Source organism: Cebidichthys violaceus, unplaced genomic scaffold (genome assembly GCF_023349555.1).
Source record: "Cebidichthys violaceus isolate CVI_PGR_0920_01 unplaced genomic scaffold, fCebVio1.0.p SCAF_24, whole genome shotgun sequence".
NCBI classification, from domain to species: Eukaryota; Metazoa; Chordata; class Actinopteri; order Perciformes; family Stichaeidae; genus Cebidichthys; species Cebidichthys violaceus.
The window spans coordinates 753,516-775,482 of record NW_027176417.1 but is presented as its reverse complement, the minus strand read 5'-3'; the positions used below and the strand labels follow the sequence as shown (position 1 = coordinate 775,482).

At 46.0% G+C, this 21,967-nt stretch overlaps 1 protein-coding gene across 4 annotated transcripts in view; it reads left to right on the top strand.

Moving 5' to 3' along the window:
* dock9b (dedicator of cytokinesis 9b) overlaps positions 1 to 21,967 on the top strand; it is a 47,157-nt gene that overhangs the window by 6,880 nt on the left and 18,310 nt on the right. For 2 of the 4 annotated variants that reach the window (XM_068719866.1, XM_068719862.1), the window contains exons 1-20: positions 560 to 1,197; positions 8,519 to 8,635; positions 12,183 to 12,272; positions 13,477 to 13,559; positions 14,700 to 14,769; positions 15,394 to 15,489; positions 15,676 to 15,810; positions 15,963 to 16,137; positions 16,464 to 16,519; positions 17,309 to 17,383; positions 17,523 to 17,663; positions 18,367 to 18,723; positions 18,810 to 18,892; positions 19,221 to 19,343; positions 19,445 to 19,524; positions 19,628 to 19,815; positions 20,261 to 20,326; positions 20,951 to 21,043; positions 21,352 to 21,463; positions 21,598 to 21,716. In XM_068719866.1, the coding sequence (XP_068575967.1) occupies positions 1,036 to 1,197; positions 8,519 to 8,635; positions 12,183 to 12,272; positions 13,477 to 13,559; positions 14,700 to 14,769; positions 15,394 to 15,489; positions 15,676 to 15,810; positions 15,963 to 16,137; positions 16,464 to 16,519; positions 17,309 to 17,383; positions 17,523 to 17,663; positions 18,367 to 18,723; positions 18,810 to 18,892; positions 19,221 to 19,343; positions 19,445 to 19,524; positions 19,628 to 19,815; positions 20,261 to 20,326; positions 20,951 to 21,043; positions 21,352 to 21,463; positions 21,598 to 21,716 (2,421 nt within the window). In that variant the 5' untranslated portion in view covers positions 560 to 1,035. Of the gene's footprint in view, positions 1 to 559; positions 1,198 to 6,364; positions 6,601 to 8,518; positions 8,636 to 12,182; positions 12,273 to 13,476; positions 13,560 to 14,699; positions 14,770 to 15,393; positions 15,490 to 15,675; positions 15,811 to 15,962; positions 16,138 to 16,463; positions 16,520 to 17,308; positions 17,384 to 17,522; positions 17,664 to 18,366; positions 18,724 to 18,809; positions 18,893 to 19,220; positions 19,344 to 19,444; positions 19,525 to 19,627; positions 19,816 to 20,260; positions 20,327 to 20,950; positions 21,044 to 21,351; positions 21,464 to 21,597; positions 21,717 to 21,967 lie in introns of those variants that run through there. The other 2 variants (XM_068719863.1, XM_068719865.1) reach the window with 2 other exon arrangements.

The following is a 21,967-nucleotide window of genomic DNA, read 5'->3' as shown; positions in this document are numbered from 1 at the left end:
TATCCTTCTTACACATTTCGCTGCGTCATCCCCTTATAAAGTAGGTGAGTGTGTCACCCGCTGATGAAATATTTACACCAGAAGAAAATTCCCAGAGATTTAAATGAATCCTTGCATAAACAAGGCTGTATCCTTCATCTCACACCCTTGCTTCTGTCTGAGAGGATGCGAGGATGTTAATGAGATCATGAGGGTTTGTCCTGCTCGTCCTGTGACGCACCGGGCTTGATTTATCAGTCCGACCAGGAGTCTGTGGGCCTGGCAACGAAGGTCAAGACAAGTTAAATCATTCCTCTTTATGTCTTAGAGCGCATGTAGGTGACATCAGAAGGATGACTGCATCGCTTGTAATTTCCATGTCGGAGAAAGAAGTAAGGAGGGGTAAGGGGCAGAGAGAAGGAGTCTGCAGCAGCCAGTTTGTGTGTGAGTGCGTCTTTGTTGGTGAACGCGGCGCCTTTACTGTTGACAAAGCATGCGGAGTCAGAGAGTGACTAAGCTGTGAGAGTGAGCGAGGGAGGAGGGAGGAGGGGGGGGGGGCCTGCTGGGAGGGGAGGAGAAGAAGTGAAAGTGACAGGCGTGATTGCATGATGGAGAGAGATGGCAAGGTTGAGAGAAGAGGGAGGGAAAGCGATCCAGCGAAGAAGAAGAAGAGGAGTCGGTGAGAGAGCAAAGCGAGAGCGTCTGAGCATCCTCGTCCCCCCCGGCGGAAGGAAGGAAGGAACGCCCTGCTTCGGCTGAGCGAGCAGCTTCTCTCCTCCGCGGGCTCATCCCTCCATCCCTGCTGAGCAGAACACCGGAGGATACGACTCAGGGCTGAGATTCCCTTCGGAGGGTAGCGGTTGCTCCTCGGCTCCTCGGGGAAACTGATACCTGAGTGACTTTCACGCACACCTGTAAGAGGACTTTCTCTACCTCGTGGGAAGAGGTCAAGGTTGTGGAGATCAAGTTGCTGCATCCACGACAAAGAGTTGACAGATCAGGCTCCGGCAGTGAGATCGTTTTCCTGCATGGTGGCGGCGAGCGCTTGGTGGCACCATGGGATGCACCACCAGCGTGGTTCTGTTGGAGGGGCTGCGCTCCATCCTCGAGAGGAACTGCGGCTACATCAAGGGGGCGGTGGAGCTGGGGGCTCTGGAGGAGGACGAGGAGACGCTGAGCCTGAGGGGATCTCAACACTGGATTCCCACCACCGCTCTGGTAAACCCACTTTGACATATTACCTCTTCGCTGGCGCGCACCGAGGGTCATTTCCAGGAATGTTCCACAGTTTTGCAATCAGGTTTTAATTGAATTAAAACTCCAGTGTGCCTGTTTCTTTTTCCATTTTCTTTAACTGTTATCCAGAATGTTTACCACACAAAATGTGTTTAAATCTGCAAGTAAGGATTCATCTCCTTGAGTCCATATGACTGAATTCTCCTCTTAATTAGATTTAGATATTTTTTCCTGTATTTGATCAGTGACTCCACTAGCTAGAGCTAAAGTTAAAAATGAATAATTTACAGATAGAGCGGAGGCTCGTCGGTCGGATTGAGCACCGATCAGCAGATTTTTTTGGCTAATAATCTTCCTAATAGACTCCCCCGAGGAGCTGGATTTCAGAAGTGAAGTATATCTTTCAGTGCCCCACGATCGCACAATTACTGCGGCAGATCAAAAGCTTAACATTTGGCTGCGAGGAAACATAAGTCTCAGGATTTGCCAGAGTTTGTCCGTATACTGAGCAAGGAAAGTACAATAGGTCCGTAGCCATGTTGTCTTCCTCTTGGATTTATGCACTGCTACATTAAGCTACTCTCCTCAAGTTAGCTCCATTAGCTCACAGCCTGCTCTGTGCTAAATCAAAGAGATTTAATGGACAATCGATGGCGAGGGGGTTAAGTAGGAGTTCTAGTGCACACTGAGGCAAGGACGCTCACTATAAACCATTATCTCTTTTGGGTGCAGTGTTTCCTTTACAACCATTAAGCTGCCGTTGGCCTCCCATAACCCGTCCCTTACAAACAACAATTACATCTTTCGGTTGCAGCGGAATACAGAACGGCAACACAAATCTATGGACCCATAATCTAGTAAAACTTTGATTTGTAAGTGTTCATTTAAAGCAAACTAACTTTCCACAAAATGTGTCCGTTTGAGTATACAGAGGACGATCTTAGATATCAAGCACAAGCTTTCATTGTTAAAGAGGACAATAAAACTGTTGTATTTTCTGTAACTAAGACACCAATCTACTTCCTGTTAACAGAGGCACCCGCATGCCCAGTGTGCGTGAATAGTCATGGGATATTCGTTTTTAGAAGTGCTAGTATGCATCATTTCTAGAACTAGATCCAACATAGGATCCATCTGATGGTTAAAACGGGGTTTTAAAAGGAAAACCTATGAGTGTGGATTAGTGAGTTCTCCAAGATATAGAGGCTAAACCCTCCCTTTGCAACGCTGAAGCACAGCTAAGCTACGATAGCTTCCTCTCCGTCTCTCCAATCCCAGGTCACCAGACACCATTTTATTTTCCTGTACAGTATTTAGAGTATTTACTGACTTATTTACGATAATTCCACTAATTAATATTGTACACACAATACATTTTTGGAAGTCCTGCTACATTCCGACATTGTGCTCCAGTGCAGGTGATGGATCAATTCCTCTGTAAAGCAGACAGGAGCATGAATGGATCTACATCCTGTTCCTATGGACTAATCCCAGGGACTTTCTGCTCTCTTCGGGTTCACGTTGCTGCACAGTCTCGAGGCGATCGCTCAGCACCTCTGAGAGCTCTGACATCATGGAGGAACTCCCCTCCTCCACTATCGCATTTAACTTGTCCCACATGTTTTCCCCCTGTTCTACCTGGAGGCACAGTAACATAATGTTGACCACAAGACAGAGCTGCTCTTTGCTTCTTTGATTAAAGGAAATTCTGCTTTTCTTTTAGCGCGATGGACACTCACGGCTTGTGACAGAGTTTTTCGGTCAGGAAGCCGACTAGCATGTGTGTATCATGGGTCGGTCTGATGGGGGCGTTTCGCTTCTTCTCAGGCAACGCCCTCACACTTTCTCTCCCCGGAGTGCCTGCAGCGATGGTCGGCCCCCAAGCGTTACGTCATTGCCCTTATGCAATTCTCCACAGACTTGTGTGACGCTCCATGTGTGTGTGTGTGTGTGTGTGTGTGTGTGTGTGTGTGTGTGTGTGTGTGTGTGTGTGTCTCTTGAGAAGGGTGTGGAAGGCTCACATGTGCTAATGAGTTCAAGCTGTGCATAAATCCTTTTCCTTCACTCTCTCTCTCTTTGACCATTCTTTCGGGGGGTGTTTTTTTACGTCAAGCTCTTACGCAGATGGCCTCGTAAACTCATTTGCGCTCCCATCATGCACGCTGCTCGGACACAAACTCTCGTGGTGTCTCTTGGCAGAGTACCAGCGATGGCTCCGGGAAGCGTGATGGCGCTCCGGAGCGCTCCGGAGATGCGGGTGAATGAAGCGGGGTGACCTCAGTGGCAGGCAGGCTCTCTGACAAGAGGCTGATTATCACGCTGAGCTGGCGACGCCGTCGCTGAGGCCGCCGCAGTCCAGTCAGCAGTCCTTCACAGGCCGAGGCCAGAGGAGAGTCAAGTCACAGAGATTTGCTTTGCATACTTCAGCCCAAAAAATCGTTCGTACTGCCACTAAAAGGAAGTTGTTTCCAACCAGCATAAGCATCAGAATCCAAGTATTTTTTGCAACTAGTGAACAGAATGACCATATTTGGAGTGCGGAGGAGTGACGTAGAGACGCCGTATACGTCTCTGGCAGCCCCGCCCTAAAGCATACCCTGTTTTATCCTTTACTAAATGAACATCATGCTGTATTGAAGAAGACTTGAAACTAGCGAGTCGCCCCCTGATGGCCATTAGAGAGAATGCAGGTTTAAGGCACTTGCGCATTGGCTTCACTTTTCGGAACAGGAGGATGCCGCCTGGTTATTTGATGCTATCGTCGTGGCAGTGGCAGCCCCACACACTTGTATTAGCCGCTCCACTCGTGGCGGTTATTCCTGTGGCTCACGAAGCTCCTTCCGTCTCGCCTCCCCTCTCTCGGCGGAGTTGAACAACCTCATTTCACAGCCTCCGTGCGATTTCCTGCGTTTTTTTCAAGGCAAGTTATTTCTCTGAATGGTACATTTCAGCAAGTCCCTTTGAAGGGAGTACAGTTAAAACAAGCTATGCAAATCATGCACGGTGCCTCACACATCAGAGAACCCCGCTGTACAAAAAGTGAAACTCACACACACACACACACACACACACACACACACACACACATCCTTGCCCGCCTTTGTGCTACATTTTGTCTGGGGTGATGGCACCGAAACTGCAGCAGAGGCCTTTGAAGTCATCCTGACCCGTGGCGTGTCATCCCCTCCCTCTGACATCCCCCCCACCACACCCCCTTCCCTCTATTTCTTTCAAGAGAGCCCCGACTTCTCTTCCCATGGAGAGAGACTTGGTGGGTGAGTTATTAATCACGCTTGTTAAGTCGGAACGATTCAGTGGCTTGTAAACATCGACCGTGTGGTTTGGGAGTTGTGTTTAACGCAGCAGAAGAGAGAGAGAGAGAGAGAGAGAGAGAGAGAGAGAGAGAGAGAGAGAGAGAGAAAAAAAGAGGATTTGCATAAATTGACCCACATTAACTCCTCATTGACAACTTTAAATGTCATCGTTGCAAAGCACACTCTCTGCGATAGAAAACAGCTGAGCCGAAGCGCCTCGGTGTTCTTGAAGATTAAAGGGGAGGACGCTGACTGGACGGAGGAACAAGGGGCAGCTCTAACTGTTCCTGAAGCAGCAGGAGAGTGTGTGTGTGTGTGTGTGTGTGTGTGTGTGTGTGTGTGTGTGTGTGTGTGTGTGTGTGTAGTCTGAGAGCCGGATAAGAGTGTTTTTACTGACCCTGCTGTGAGCGCCCGCTGCAGCGGATACGGCGTAGCGCCAGTTCAAAGCGGAGCAAAATATCAATGAGGAGCAGAACTTTATCAACACAGATTGGGTTTCTGCGCGCTGTTACTGTGGCTCGCGACAGTTGTTTTGAATCTCTTCAGCAGTATAGGATCCATCTGACAATAGCAGCTGATGCTAGAGAAGGACCTAGACCATCTTTTATGTCCGGTCACGTCATCAGATCATGGAGGAATTCTCTGGCAAGCTACCAGTAGAACACTATGCTACACACAGAAAAGTAGGCTTGTCACTATTTTCTGGTGGAAGAAATAAAGAACGGTTGACAGTTTCAAAACGTATCTTCGGCATTTCTGTACTTTCAATTTCTTGTCATTTAAATGACAATTCAGTCCATTTTTATATCTATGTTTCATTATGTTTTACTAAGAAAGCAATGTTTAAGTCATGCCAGATGTTGCCCTGCACATAAAAGAATGATCTCAGTCGCTTCCACAAGGTAGCCCCGCCCTAAAGCATCCCCTGCTTTATGGTCTGTTTGACTCTAAATGGAGCATAATGTTCTAAATGAACATCATGCTGTATTGAAGAAGACTGTAAACTAGAGATTGAGATCATAAACTCATGTTTACAATGTTTACTGAGGGAATAAATCCAGAGAGAAGTAGAGTCATTTTAGACTAGACTTCTATACAACCAGAGGAGTCGCCCCCTGATGGACACTAGAGAGAATGCAGCTTTAAGGCACTTCCGGATTGGCTTCACTTTTCAGAACCTGAGGTTGCCGCCTGGTAGCTCCTCATTTGTGCTTGAGACTGGAGGCTCCATTGTCCAATGCTGTAGGAGTGCTAAGCTAAATCAGTGTAGTGCTCTCTTAAAGCCACAGGCCATTGACATCTACCGTATACTGAGTGATGGTATTTTGGGTTCCCTATTATTATTGATTATTTTTCTTACTTATCTTTTCTTGCACCTACTGATGGGTACCAATACATGTTTTATTGGTACTTTGAATTGTACAAAATATTTACCCTTTAATTTAGAATGATACACAACTTTTGTTGCGTACCTTATCTTCTACCTTTTCTTTATATTTCCAACACAACACACACACACACACACACACACACACACACACACACACACACACACACACACAAGGCAGGTGGAGCAGGCGCATGACAACATGATCTCTGGGCCTCTTCGAAGTTTTTGTCATGGGGGAGTGGTCCATTTCTCCCTCCCCTCCTCCCCCTCACACACTGTACATACAAACACACGCTCACAGCTGCACAGCTGTGAGGGTGGGAGGGGCCCTTCTGATGAGAGACAGAGCGGGGGAGAGACAGAGCGGGGGAGAGAGAGAGGAAGGGAGAGAGAGAGGGAGAGGGAGGCCGGGCTACTGCGATTGAGAACAGAAGAGGGAATCTCACTGGACGTCGGCTAAAAGCTCTCCCTACCTCCACGCACACGCGGGGCGACTCTGTGCCATGGTGTGTGAGCGGTGAGTCTCGCACCTGTTTACCGGCGGGCAGGGAGGACTTGACCACCATGCAGGGCCGGGCTGGCAAAGCCCCCAAAAGGGAGATGGTGATAGAGTCTCCACAGCAGTACAAGAGCCTGGCTGAGATTGAGGAGGAGGTGGAGGTCGGGTCACAGGTGGCAGCGGTAAGTGCGCACGGTGCCATCTTTCACATAGAAGCACATTTTTTCTTCTAAAAATCCTCTCCCTCTTTTGGGTTGTAAGTGGAACTGATGCGATCTGATTGTTTTTTTTTTATCTCAGACTCCAAGAGCAGCTTTGAAGATTCTTTTCTTTTAAAAGGGTTCGACGGAAATGGGAAATAGCAGCTTCAGGGCAGACCCCCTCCAGAGGGTTGAATGTTGATCTTTTTTTAGGAAATGGAGCACTTGTGGCTCTTTGTTCATTAACTGTTCCTGTGCCTCAGAGTCAGGCTGACAAGTTGGTGCAATGATAAAAGATACCAACTTATTCTTTTCTTTTTTAAGATGTAGATATTTCCAAAGTTGGACTGGCGTTTGGAAACTTTAGAATTTGTCACTTAACTGCGATAAATATGTAATTTTATTGCATAATTTTACTTAATTCAGATTATTTTTTTTGTTCAGCAAATCCAGATTATAACTTGTTATCAAACTGACAGTATTTGAGTTTATAGAGCCCAATAACAGCCACATCTCCATCAGCCTTAAAGTGAAACTCAATCCCACAACCCTCCAACGTATTCATGTGAGATAATTACTGAGGTGTCACAGTTCACAGCTGCTCGTCGTTATCTTCCGTCTGAATGGCAATAATCCAGTTGGAAATCGGTTGGATTTTCTGCTTATCAGATGATCTCTTACATCCAAAGGGCTGAGCGATACGGAGGGATGTTTTCATGACATCATCGGGAGGATCGGTTGGGCCAGTGAGAATGTAAAGCCGCGGTCAGACGGCCGTTTAATTGGCCTCGGTTCGTTATGCGCTCATTGGGCCCAGATCAAGAGGCTAATCCAAATAATATGGATCACAGCCGCGCCCGGCGGCTGGGCCAACATACAGAAAGATGGAACTCTGGGTAATATTTTGTCTAGTGGCAGATTTGTCTGTTTGTTTCTTTGTCAGTAAAGGGGACTTTGCACTTCATTACTAGGGGTCAACTTTGGTCCACTGACAATATAAAACATCTCAAAGACTATTGGATGGATTGGACATGTTTCTGTATAACACCATATGACATGAACTGCCTCCTTATCTATGTTCTCTTCTGACGCCTAAAACGTCAGTAGCTGCAAAGTAGATCATGTGGAACAGATGTTTTGTCCCACAGCTTTATGCACAGTGTCCTCATACCTGAAAATGAATTTGTGTCAAAAACAAATGTACAGGTGTGGAATTAGGTTGGGTGTCACATAAAGTATTTAAAAACGTTTAAAATCTGTTTTAGCTCAGCTGTAAATAGATCAAAGCTTTGTTTACTTCCTTAGGATCTGAATATGCCGACGCAGCCGCACGTGTGTGTCATATGAGAAGTTGTGTTTTTTTTAATATCACAGTCGGGAGTCTTTTCTGTGGAATGTCTTTAATCTCTCCGTCAAGAACTCCGCTCAACTATCTTTACCCTCTGCCAAGCATCCATGCTTACAAAGCCGTCTCTGTTTCAATGTAGCATAAGGACTTTGAACCGTCCATCTTCCTGCGCTATTTGCTTCTCTCGTTCAGGTTTAGAACGTGAGCTCATGACACAGTGGCTGGTACAATGGCGCACGCAGACTCTCGCTCATCCATCCATCCATCCCTCGCTCCTCTCCCCGTCTCCTCTTCTGTTAACCCGCATTCACGCGTGTCTCTGTGCCGGTTCTCGCTGCTGTAGCTGTCAGTAAAAGACAAAAGCAACTTGTTGTCCAGACAGCGTGAACACCCCAGACTTGTAACACTGATACCCTTATTAACTGTACAATTAGCGGTTCGACGACGGATGGAAATTCAATGACAGAGCACAGCTGGACAGAACAGAAGCACTTAGCTGCCCTTGCCACGTTTTGCCGCTTGCTGATCCACTCCTGCAATTTGTTCTTTCAGGTAAAACCGAAGATCATAGAGCCTCTGGACTATGAGAATGTGCTTCTGCAGAGGAAGACGCAGATCATCAGCGATGTTCTGCGGGACATGCTGCAGTTCCCCATGGACGACTTCCTGGTAAGACGTCGTGAGAGTTCTATATTATATACATCTTAGTTTAGCACCTCTGATCTCGATGAAGGCTATTACGCCACTCACAGTATTTTTAGAGTGTTTACTAAGAGCACTAAGAAGTGTACATAGAACAGAGGTCATGTGGACGGATGGATCAAACAAACACGAGACGTTCACTCAGATGACCTCTGTTCATGTCTCGCATGAAACCACAACTTAAGATACGTAACAAAACAAAAGTACTTATTTTAAACCGAAAGAGGATCTTTTACCAAACCTAACCAAGTTAACAAACACGGGAATTTCACCCAGGACACCTTTGTTTGTGTCCCACGTGAAACAACGTACGTAACACACATCATTTACATACGGAACTTAAGTTAACATCATTTTTAGGAGACAGGGTTGGGGAGAGGCACGTTAAGATAAAGTGAGGACGGCAATACTTTATCACAAAATAACTCCTGGACTGCTCTGAACATAAGGATAAAATAGTGTCTGACAGTGGATTTGTATTCCCACCATACACAGGGAGACTTTTAAAAGTCTGACACCCTCTCGCATCTGAAGCTGGAATCCTTTTGAGATTATTTCCCATCCTGCTTCAGCGGGTCTACCACCACGAATAGAATCTAATTCTGTGGGAAATACCTTATTGGTTATTGATGTTCACGTTAAAGAAAAATCACATTTGATAATAATAAACATGTTTGACACTACAAAGTCTTTTTAAAGTTGATGATACTCTGATGTTTAAGTTCCCCAGCACTGCGCTTGCCTTGTAGGAAATCGGCTCCTGAGCACAGCTGATGACGAGGTTCTGCTCAAACTATGACATTACTTGGCGAACCCATATGTTAAATCTATAAATTGGACTTCTACATGTACTGCGTGTCATCGCTGGCTCGCACTTTTCTAAACATTTACACGCTACGTAGATCTGTGTCCAAAAGGAGCTCAAAGACCGTGTCAACATTACATCACCGGATAGCGCTGGGATGGATCTCGGCGGGGGCCACTCCCAGTTTGAGAGAGGAAGAGAAAACAGACTCAAATGTTTGTCATTCCTCAAGTCTCCTGAAAAGAAATAGTCCCCAACAAATGCACCATTTTCTCCTGTTTGAATACAATTTGCGAAAAACTACAGTGCCCCGCTGCTTTAGCGAATCGTTCCACCTTTTATAAAGACGTATTTGTGACCAGTTTTCTAAGATACTCCTTTTCGCCGTCCGATTTGCTCATTGCCATATAGACAATGCCATAACAGTCAAATTAGGGCAACGAAACAAAGGAGTGGAATCCAAACACTGAGCAATAACAGAGTGTGGTGGGAAACCTTCCACCGTACGGTCTGCTACTGGACTGTTTCACAATCAGGAGATGATGAGTGGTTTTCATTACTGGGCTGTCTGCAGAGCACAGCCATTAGTAACTGCCCTTTGTGTGAGTGTGCGTGTGGGTCCGACCCAGTCCGTCCATCTGTCTAACCTGCCATATGTTTTACATCACTGGGCTTTGAGAGCAGAGGAGAGGGGGGGGGGGGGCAGCCAAACATATGGGTCTAGCATTTGCACGTGCTGCACAGATACACGGGCGTATGGATACACACTTTCGCACAGCAACTGCAAGGGAGAGAGCCTCAATGTGGAAGGAGGTGAAGTGTTGAGTTGTGGATTAACTTCCGCTACATATATGTAGAACAGGAGAGAGATGGATATCAGACTGAATGTGGTCAAAGTCTCCATTCATAACAGCGTATACATTTCGAATTTGCTTATTTAGTCTTCAAATATTTGATCCTGCTCACGTGTACGGGTCACTTTCGTCTTGCAAAGTAGAAAGAGTTCCTTCAGAAGACTCCTCTCCTCCCGTCCTCGACCACTTTGCCCAGATATCCATGCTAGGGATTTTAATTCCTGCCGGGCATCAGCCTATCTGCCGGTGTCACCGCCTGTGGGAACACACTCCTCCGGCCCAGTGGACCCCAATCAAAAGCCCCGGTTTAATGACTGCGAAAGGAATGCTGTTAATTGGCAGTCGGCAGTTCTAACGGTTGATTGACAGGGCCGTGCTTTGGTCGAAGTCTCCCCATGAGTGACTGGTCTCTGTTTGTTTTCAGTGCAGACTGAGAAATAGGCTCTGAGGCTCGTGCGAGTACAACTGGAATGTCTACGAAGTGTCACACTGAGTTATACGGCGTTCAAATTCAGCCATTATCTCCTCACCCTTGAGATTTTAGGATGACCAAACGCAGGGCAACTTATCCTGCTGACACACTATCAAAGTTCTCCAAATAGAGTTTAATGAGATGATCAATACTCCTATCGTGTCTGTACACTGAATGTGATGCTAGAGCTAAGAGACGAGCTAGCTAGGTCAGAGGAAACAGCTAGCTTGGCTTTAGCTAAGGTAAAAAGTCCTACCGGCAGCTCTAAAACTCACTAATTAGCATGTTATGTCTTGTTTAATTAATCCGTGTTGTTCTTACGTTTAAACTTTTCTATGTATTAAACAAACAAGAAACAGAGCCAAGCTAGCTGAGTCCCCCCTGCTCCCAGCCTTCATGCTAAGTTAAGCTAAGCTAACCGCCTGCTAGCACCAGCTTCATATTTAGAGTATATATTCATATATGAGAGTGGTATCGATTTTATCATCTATTTCACAAGAAAGCAAATTTTCAATTTTTGCTTCTACTCAGCTTCAACAAAAGCATAAAAAGTCAGTTCATTGTGATTCCACATATCTTCTGTAGCCAGACGTTTAACATAGCACTGGACGGACTTAACTGAGCTCAGTTTGGGCTTCTGACAAGTCTTTGATTGCTGTTGCAAGAGAGCACTGGACAAATGAGGACAGAGACTGAATAACTGTATATGCTTGCCAGTGTAGGAATAGAAGATTTATGACAAAACTAGGTCATTGTGTCACTGTTTCCTTCTCTGCTTTGTGGGTTGAGTTGAAAAGCAGAACACTCAGTGGGAGCAAGGCTTGCCAGCCCCAATAGTCTTGATGCCCCGAGGCTCCTTTTGCTCCTCAGCTATGGATCCTAGCTCTCCACTCTCTCTCTGTATCTGTCTAATAAGGCGAGCAGGATGAAGAATTAGGACTGGAATAATACAGGCTGCGGAACATTCTCTGCAGTACTGGTTTTTCCTTTGAGCCACTCAAAAGAACAAAAGTACCATTTCCTTTCATCTCTACTTCTTTAACTTTGCTTGAAGAAATAGTTCATAGTTGATGATCAATATGATTAGACAATGATTATCATCCTTAAAGGGGACATATCGTGCTTATTTTCAGGTTCATACTTGTATACTTGTATTTCCCAAAATGTCCAACTTTTCTTTTAAATGTCCGCTTTGCCAATCGGAGCTAACAATCATCATATGATATGCGGCAGGGATCAGCTTCAGCAGGCTGGTCTGTAGCTTACCTTGGTCTCTGCTTTTCCCATAAAGGAAAGTACAAATATACCAGCAGGATGGATCTGTTGTGCCAGTCTCTTCTCTCAGTCTGTTTTTCATGCCTGCTTTTCCCTCCTTCCCCTCAGATCTCCACCCTGAGGCGCCAGGGCAGGACTCTGTTCTCCACCGTGCCAGAGACTGCAGAGAAAGAAGCTCACTCGCTGTTTGTCCAAGAGGTAAAGCTAACACATACCTGGGTGTAAGCCCGCTTTGTCCATTCCTTATCCCTCCATCTTGGGCCAAAGCCTCAACCTCACTGTCATAAGCGAATCCCGGCTCTATCCTTTTTTTTTTTTTGGAGCGCGGCCATGTTTTCTCTCCTTTCACCCAAACACACTGATAATGCAACTGGCTCTCACACCCTGAAGACCCATCAGATACTGGAGTTCAGACATGAATCCAGCCAACGATTCATACTGATCTGTTTATGGTGCAGATTGGATTTCAGAGGAAGCGGGCGAAAAAGTGTCCGCTGACCGCTCGCGTGATTTAGAGACGAGGGGAAAATAATACGGTGCACGGCAAAAAATGTTGCCGTTAGCCTTTAAATGAACTTCCGTTCGCGTTCCCCGCCCTCACATTTCTTCTGACGGTGCAGAGGATCGGCCACAGATGGAGTCCACAGTTCAGTGGTGGTTCACGTCGTGTTGTTTGGTTGGGGTGCGGCCTGATAGAGCCTGATAGGGGATAGTCCCCCGCGGCTGCAGCCAGGAATTACATCATAACTACATCTGGAGTCGCTGGGAGGCCTTACACACATGGGCCGTGCTTTATTTTCCCACTTTTTAAGTGACCCCTTGCCTCAGTCGACATGTGTGTTTTATGAATTCGCAGAATTGATGAACACAAATTGGAACATCACCAAGTGACCACTGTGTTTGCCTCTCTCCTCTTCATGGGAAGAAATAAAAAAACATAACCCTTCAAAAACATGTTGACGAGCAAACTTCCAGGGAGCTTGAACAGACGATGACCTAAAGAATTAATAGACGTTACGAAATATTATTGCACTGCAAACTATACAGGAAAGTCCCACCCGGATGGGACTGAATTCTCCAGGGCGATTGCGACATTTCCTTCGCTGGTGGTCAGTGATTTTAATCTCCTGTGTCTGTTATCTTTCACCCCCTTCCTCAGTAATATTTACAGGCCCTGTTCACACCGACCGTCACTTTGATGATTTTAGTGGTCTTCCCATGGCTCCTTCGAGTCTTGTCTGCCTTCCATCCAAACGTTTTTTGGATGGAACTCAAACACACTTTATATATGTGGTTGTTTTAGAAACCTGAGCCTGTCTGGACCATGTGTGTGAGTGTCTGTCTTAATTTGCTCTTGTTTAAATGACCCCCTCACCCCGTCTCCACTCCTCTGTCTCTGCAGTGCATCAAGACCTACAAGTCCGACTGGCATGTGGTCAACTATAAGTATGAGGAGTATTCTGGAGACTTCCGCCAGCTCCCAAAGTGAGTGCTGCCGCTATGCTGAGAGGTGCCGTGAGGTGTAGAGAGGGCTTTGCTTTATGGGTAATGTAGGATCCGTTCTCCAACAGATGCTTGCCTTTGCAAAGCCATCCAGCTGTTTTCTCCATAGCTTTATAGCCACAGAAGCATGCACCGTTCAGCTAATGGTCTGCATTGTCCATCGTGTAGCGCACAATGCTGCAAAAGCCCTCCAAGGGATATTGTAAGCCTTTTGTTCAGTGACACTGCCCTTTGTTCACAGCCCACTTTGAGCCAGAACTCTAGAAACACGGAAATCTGTGTCTCGGAGGCTTCGAGCTCAACAACAACAATAGAAAGGCTTCCTATGTTTTTCTAGCAAGGATAAGCAGAGCTATTCTGGGAGCGCTGCCGATTGATATCATTGAAGCTCAAGGGAAATCCCACAATGTCTCCTGTGTGTCCTTGATGGAGCCACTTTCCTTAAGCACAGGAATGTGCTGTACAGATGTTGTGTGTCTTGTTTAAAACATCGTAGCGTAAAACCTAGACAAACCCTGGCCTTGGCCTTGACACTGTTTATGCTGCTAGTTCCCCCGAGGACACTGGGTCTTGTAAAGGTTAAAGGGCAAACGCTCAGTCTGGGGTTTGAGCTGCACTTAGAGAAGCAGCTGCAGTAATCAGGCAACATCCTGTAAAGCTAGAATTTCGGAGTAGCATTGAAATGACCAAAAACACATCCTTTTGCAATTTGCACTGTTTGTATTCTGAATACTGTAGAGCGACACAGTCAAGCATTTGTAGTTCTTTTGAACCATCTCTTACCTTTTGAAGATATATAAATATATATTAAGAATGTTTTTTGCCGGAGAACTCTGTCTCTAGATCTGACAAATTTGATCTTTATCACACCTTTATTGATCTCGGAACCCACTGGCTATCGGTCTGATGACGATTTAGCCTCTCGGGGCAACGACCAATATTTCAGTAGTTCTGTTGTAGCCAATGGATATCCGGGCCAAGACTTCCTCTTCCGTGCGTCGGCCATGCTCAACAGTCTGATACACAACTTGAGACGCAAGACTGGAGTTGAGAGACGACGTCTACGACCGGATTCTTTCACAAGTCATCTGTGATCAAGTGATCTTTTCCCTGTGCTTTCAGTAAGGTGTTGAGACCTGAGAAACTGGCAGCTCACCTGTTTGAGGTGGATGAAGATGTGGAAAAAGACGAGGTAAGCCCACCCATCCCAAACTTTCTTTCCCCTTCGCCGCCTGTGCCATAGTCTTCATGTGAGGCGATAAGTTCAACCTTTCCCTCGGCCTCACTCAACGCTGTTCAAACAGAAACTTGATTACAAGGGAGTGAAATAGAGCACAAACAATATGTTGACGTATTGCACAATATGCATTCATTTATCTAATTCCACTCCTTTAATACAAGCCAACCTTTGGATGTTTTGTTTAATGTTCGCGTCCCACGCCGTTTCCCAGAATAGCTGACGTCTTCGTGACATTTGTAGCATTTTAAGGGCACATCTCCTTCCAATAATTACCACGCTTCAGGCATTGATTTAACGGCAGCCCAGTGACCTTTGATGGACACACCGTCGCGGCTGAAACCCCCCGAGATTAGAGAAGTGCACTGTTGCTGTTAATGAAGAGCATCCTTCTCAGGACCCAATTCGTGGGTGTCAGCAGGTTTTTAAGCTCAAAGTGTCTAAATAAATTCATACGTGTATGTCTTTTGGGGGACACGCTTAAAGGCCTAAATGTTTGTGATTCTCATGCGTGTTAAGTCTCATTTAACGGTAGAATACCCGTATTAATGTGTCTTCTTTTTACACCTCCTCCTGCAGGACACAGCTTCCCTCGGATCTCAGAAGGGAGGAGTGTCTAAACATGGCTGGCTGTTCAAAGGAAACATGAACAGTGCAATCAGTGTTACTATGCGGGTACGGTCACAACCTAATGGAAATGTAATACTAATACCAAGTTTGTCTTTTTCTCTCCGCACATATGGAAATCCTGGTACTTTGTCATGTTACCGTTTAGCTTTCCCACGCCCCATCTCCACCCTTGTGGTATTTTTAGAGAGAAAGAGGCCTTTTGGGATGCTAACATGCTCTGTTTTCATCTAGTCCTTCAAGAGGAGGTACTTCCATCTGGCCCAGCTGGGAGATGGATCCTACAACCTCAACTTCTACAAGGACGAGAACACCTCCAAGGAACCCAAAGGAACCATCTTCCTTGACTCATGCATGGGGGTTGTTCAGGTAAAGGATCTTATGCACTGGGGCTCTTAAAACAACCTCCTTAAGCTTCTTTAAAAAAAAAAAAAAGAAGCCTCTAAAGGGCTGGGATGTAATAACATCTTTAAAGGTCTGAAATGGACTGTGTGAAATTGTTTGCATTCATGTTCTTTCAGAACAGCAAAGTGCGTCGGTTCGCCTTTGAGCTGAAGATGCAGGACAAGAGCACCTTCCTGCTGGCTGCAGACAGCGAAGCCGAGATGGAGGAGTGGATCGGCACCCTCAACAAGATCCTCCACAGCAGCTTTGAACAGGCCATGCAGGAGAAGAGGAACGGGGACCTCCACGACGGTGGGTTTTTGTGCATTTATATTTTATCTCCTTGACATCTTGTTTTCCTCTCTGAGCAGATTAATTATTTCTCCATGCGTGTCTGTATTTGTTTGTTTGTCTCCATATTTTTGGATGTTTGCTGCACCTGTGGGCTTTTTCAATTGGCCTGTACCCCATGGAATAATTTACCTCTAGGATGTTTCCTTATGAAAATCTCTCATGCTTGATAAACAGCATAATTAACAATATTTTACTTATGTATAACTCCTCACAGAGTGGCAGAGACCGACACATCATTATGTTTTATATAAATGCATCAGCTAATATGTTGATCTCTCCAACAGACGAGGAGCACGGAAAAACAGACCTCTCCTCCGGAAGTTTCCAAGACAGCTTTCAGGTAGCCTGTTATTCCCATCTGTAGTAATGCTACAACAATGCTAAACACCTCTGTCTGACCACATAACAAGCCACACCATATGGATTAGTCCACATACTGTAGAGGTGCCTTGGATGTCTGCAGGTGCCACATGACCTCACGTGAAAGCATTCTGAATTGTAACTGCTGTTTTGGGTGGAATTGCCGAACAGCTGGATTTCCTGCGGCCAGGTTTGCTGTTGGTGTTAACCAAGCAAACATCTGCTAAAGTGTATATGGTCTCCAAATGCAGAGGCCAGATGAGGCCAAGGCTGGTGCTGAACAGGAATGGAACGTGGCAGTCCGGAAACACGTTGTCTGTGAATTTCCATATTTACCAAGTCAACATATACAGTTAAAGCTGCGATAATCAATATTTGTATATCAAAAATCACCGTGGTTCCCAGGAGGCAAACTAGCACCTCTCAAGCGACCAGTCCACACTGGCAACTTCCGGTTTCCAAGCCAAGTCCCCACGGACTGAGCTGCTTCCGCCCAGATGTGGCTTGACTCTCACCGATCTCATCAACATTGTTTCCAGCCACAGCTCTGTACGCTACCAGCCTAGCATCGCTAGCATAGCTGGTGAACATATCGACGCATTTGGCAGCTTACAAGGTCCTAATAAAAAGGGGGGCGGATGAAGAAAATGTGGATGTGAATTTATTTTGCACAGACTACACTGAATACATACACTGTCCTTGGATATCTTGAGTACATTGTTCCATGTCGTGATGTTGAACTTCTTTTTTTTTTTGCTTTGTATAACAGACCGCCAGAGATATTGAGTCCAAGATGAGGAGTGAAGCTCGCCTGAAACTCTTCACCTTGGACCCTGACACACAGGTGACGAACATAATACCTGACTACATACAATACAAATAAACGAGCACCCCTGCCGGTTTTTGCTCCTGTTATTTATCGACCAAACGTTTCTGCTGTGGCATTTTAATTACATTTTTGACATCATCTTCCGTTTCCACAGAAACTGGACTTCTCTGGCATTGAGCCAGACGTGCGCCAGTTTGAAGAGAAGTTCGGGAAGAGAGTCCTGGTCAGCTGTCATGACCTGTCTTTCAACCTGCAGGGCTGCGTCGCAGAGAATGAAGAGGGGCCGACCACTAATGTACGTTCAAAAAATAAGATGTTTTTGTAGATATATTTAGAAAAGTTGCTCTGTTGTCCCTGTATGACAAAGATGTCTACGTCAAATGCCATAAAATTCTAAGTTAATGTTATTTTCCTACGCATTAACACACCCAAACAATCGAAAAATGAAAAAGCCAAAAAAGTACAAAAATCAGGCTTCCAGTGTGATGGAAGTGTCCGTTAGCGAACGAGGGCGGGGTCTAAATCGCTTAAGAAGATCACAGACAGTTCAGATGGCCCACTTGGCGGGCCCCCCGTCAAAACTGGTGCTGTTGGCACGAGGAACGGCCGCCGCCATGGCAACCGGCCTGGGCCTCCCACCACCCATTAGCACCAGTCTGAGGCTGGTTTCCTGCCGTCACTCTCCAAGGTCTCTGTCTCTGTAGGAGGAGGACTCGTTCTACACTCAGCACTCAGCTGGGAAACCACAGCTATTAGCTCTGCTCCTCACACACACACACACACACACACACGTGCACACAAATGGGTTTGTGTAATGGAAATGCACGATGGAAAGAGTGAATGAGCATATGAATTACATCAATGGTCCATTTGGACTTGATGGAAAATGAGAAGTGCATTAGGAAGGAAGGGTGTTCTTTCCTCGACTCTTTCTGTTTGTCTCTCATCTTCCAACTTCCATTACAAAAGTATTTTTCCTTTTGTAACTTTCGTCTTAGGTGGAGCCTTTCTATGTGGTCCTGTCCCTCTTCGACGTCCAGAACAGTAGAAAGATCTCGGCCGACTTCCACGTGGATCTCAACCACCCTTTGGTGCGTCAGATGACATCCGGCTCCGGTAGCAGGCCGGAGCTGCACATCAACGGCGGCGGCGGCGGCGGCGACGACGGTCCCCTGGCTGGACGAAGGCAGGCCAGTGGGCTCCCGGCCGGTGCCCTCCAGTACCCCAGACAGGGGGTGTTCTCAGTCACGTGCCCGCATCCAGAGATCTTCCTGGTGGCCAGGATCGAAAAGGTCCTGCAGGGGGGGATCACCCACTGCACCGAACCCTACATGAAGAGCTCAGACTCCGCCAAGGTACGGAGATTAAGATGGACGAGGACGTGGCCGTGAATTACCGTGTGCTCGGAAAATGAATCCTCTGTTTTCTTGCCTGCCTGTAGATGGCTCAAAAGGTGCTGAAGAATGCCAAGACGGCCTGCAGCAGACTGGGACAGTACAGGATGCCATTCGCCTGGGCTGCTAGGTATGAACCCCCCCTTCCAAAACAAAAAAAACAAAACAACGAGATCGAAGGAACTTCCACCAGCATGCAGTCCTTCTCGAGGCGTGTGTTCTACCCAAATAGACTCATATGCATGACTTCTTGCTTCCAAACATCAAGGGGACCTATTCTCTTGTGCCATAATGCCACATATTGTGATTCAGATGTAGGACGCTGCTTATAAAGTGGAAACTGTCAAATGAAAGTCAGCCCGCTGGGGGACACGTATCTTGAAATCGCTGGTGTAGAACTGAAATGCGCTCTTTCTTCAATAGATCCTCTGACTTCTTTTGTTTCTCTGTCTCTGCAGGCCTGTGTTCAAAGACGCTTCGGGAACTTTGGACAAAAGCTCTCGCTTCTCAGCTCTTTACAGACAGGACAGCAGCAAGCTGTCAGACGAGGACATGTTCAAACTGCTGACTGACTTCAGAAAGTATGCTTTTCCCCCCTCTCGATAAAGATATCGCTGTACCTAGACATTTTAGTCATCGCCGTTTTCTATGTCTTCCTTCTATGTCTATGTTTTCCCAACAGACCAGAGAAAATGGCCAAACTCCCTGTGCTCTTAGGGAACTTGGATGTAACCATTGACAGCGTGGCACCGGATGTAACCAGTAAACCCCTCCAAATATTTACAAAGTCCCATTTCATTGTCTATTTTATAATCATCCGACTTTGACCTCGAACCCGGTGACTCCTCTCGTTTCCTGCCTGCAGACTGTGTCACTTCCTCCTACATCCCCGTGAGGACGTTTGAAGGCAACGGGCCCGGCAGCGCTCTTCTGGAGGTGGAGGAGTTTGTACCCTGCATCGCCAAGTGCTCCCAGCCGTTCACCATCTATAAGAACCACCTCTACGTGTACCCGAAACACCTCAAATATGACGGGCAGAAATCCTTCGCTAAGGTAAGAGCGATAGTATTAATGTCACATAAAATCACGCTAAAAGAGATGCTTTTGCATTCTCTTATCATCATATTGTGTTCCTGTTTAGCTTACCAGGCAACTGGCAACCGCCTCGGGCTCGTCCAGCCAAACAGCAGAGCTGGATAGAATTATCCTTACGCAGAGCAGCAGCTTCTGATTAATACATTAATGCAGGGTTGGTATTTTCACCATAGGAAACCAACCTGCCTCCTCTCCTCCATCTGTCTCTCTGCCCTCTTTTATTTTAAAACGACTGCTGGCAATCCTTTGCCTGAAATATTTTCCCCCTCTTTGTAGACACTAATGGACGCAGAGAGGCACAGGAGAGAAAGTGTCTGGCGAAATTGGTTCCAGGCCAACAGGGATTGTCTTGGAACTGGTTCCTGCTTTTATAGTCTGCCTTTTATTTGTCTCCCCTCTCTAGGCCAGGAATATTGCAGTGTGCATTGAATTCAAGGATTCTGATGAGGATGAGGCCCAGCCGGTGAAGGTGCGTTTACATATCAGGAAATGCTGAACGTGAAAGTTATTATTTCAGCTCTTTGCAAAATGACCCCGCAGAATTGAACGTGGTAAAATTCAAAACAACAGATGTGTGAACTCAAATCGTGTGACATGGAGTCAAGTCAGATTTCAGTCTGATGACTTTTGACTTAACAAAATAAATGTGCAACAGACTTGTTGATATTGACTTGGGACTCAACGTTGGACTCTTTGGTCTTAGTTCAGGGATTTGACGTTGGACTTGTTGGTCTAAGCTTTCGCCTTGACTTAAGACTCGGGACTTGACTTTGGACTTGTTTGACTTGACTTTGGACTTTGACCTTGTTCTTGACTCTGTCTTGGCTTTGGTCGAAGTCAAAACTTGGTTTTGACTTTGGACCCGTTAGTCTTGACTTTGGACCTCTAAGTCTTGACTTTAGACCTGTTCATCTTGACTTTAGACCTGTTAGTCTTGATTTTGGACCTCTAAGTCTTGACTTTAGACCTGTTCATCTTGACTTTAGACCTGTTAGTCTTGATTTTGGACCTCTAAGTCTTGACTTTGGACTTGACTAGCTAGTCTCTCGCTCTGTCATGTTTGATTATCTCCTACTTTCTGAATCTACTACAGTGTATCTACGGTCATCCTGGAGCTCCTCTATTCACTAAGCAGGCATATGCAACCGTCCTACACCATCAGCAGAACCCTGAGTTCTATGATGAGGTAAGTCTGCGCTCTCATAATCAGTTTGAGTAATATAACCTGTAATATGTTTATTAATGGCTACAACCATCAATGGAGAAAGTCAAATATGCTTCATGGCATATACTCAAAGTCACAACGGGATATATTTTTTGAAAGCGGCGTGTTTTGAAGTAAGGAGGTACCTCTCACCTCCTCTCATATTGTTTGAGCACATTTCAATTCAACATTGAATCCTCGCTGGAAATGCTCCGCAGGCGTTTTCCTGAACAAAGCTCCCTTTGCAATAGGGAATCAACCCCAGGAATCTGTGTTTTTCTCACCTTCAGATAAAGATAGAGCTGCCTACTCAGCTGCATGAGAAGCATCACCTTCTCTTCACCTTCTATCACGTTAGCTGTGACAGCAACAGCAAGAAGAAAGAACTGGTGGAGTCTCCAGGTCGGTACTTTACACAGTGTGATGGCCGTTTTAATGAGTCTCCCCAGTAGGTGGAGATTGCTATCTTCGTGCTGCAGCCACACCAGTATAACCACTACTTTAAAAGCATGTGGCTGTGCCTGCTTTACACACAGTGGGTTCAGCGTGGCTGCCTCTGCTAAGGGATGGCAGAGTCATCATGAATGAACAGATGCTGCCAGTGGCCGCCAATCTGCCCGCCGGGTACCTCGGCTCCCCGGATGGAATCAACAAGGTAAAAAGTCGTTGGATACATTTGATTATTTGTTAAAGAGTTATGTGTGGAAGTGGTTTGCACTTAAGGTCATGATAACTCAATAAACTTCTTTTTGCAAACAGAGGAGTCGCCCCCTCCTGGACATTAGAAAGAATGCAGGTTTAAGGCACTTTGTAGGTCAAAGTATTTAACTGTATTGCCTTCAAACTATTTTCCATATTGGCTTTAAAGATGGGATTTCTCACATTACCATATAGGATCCGATGCAG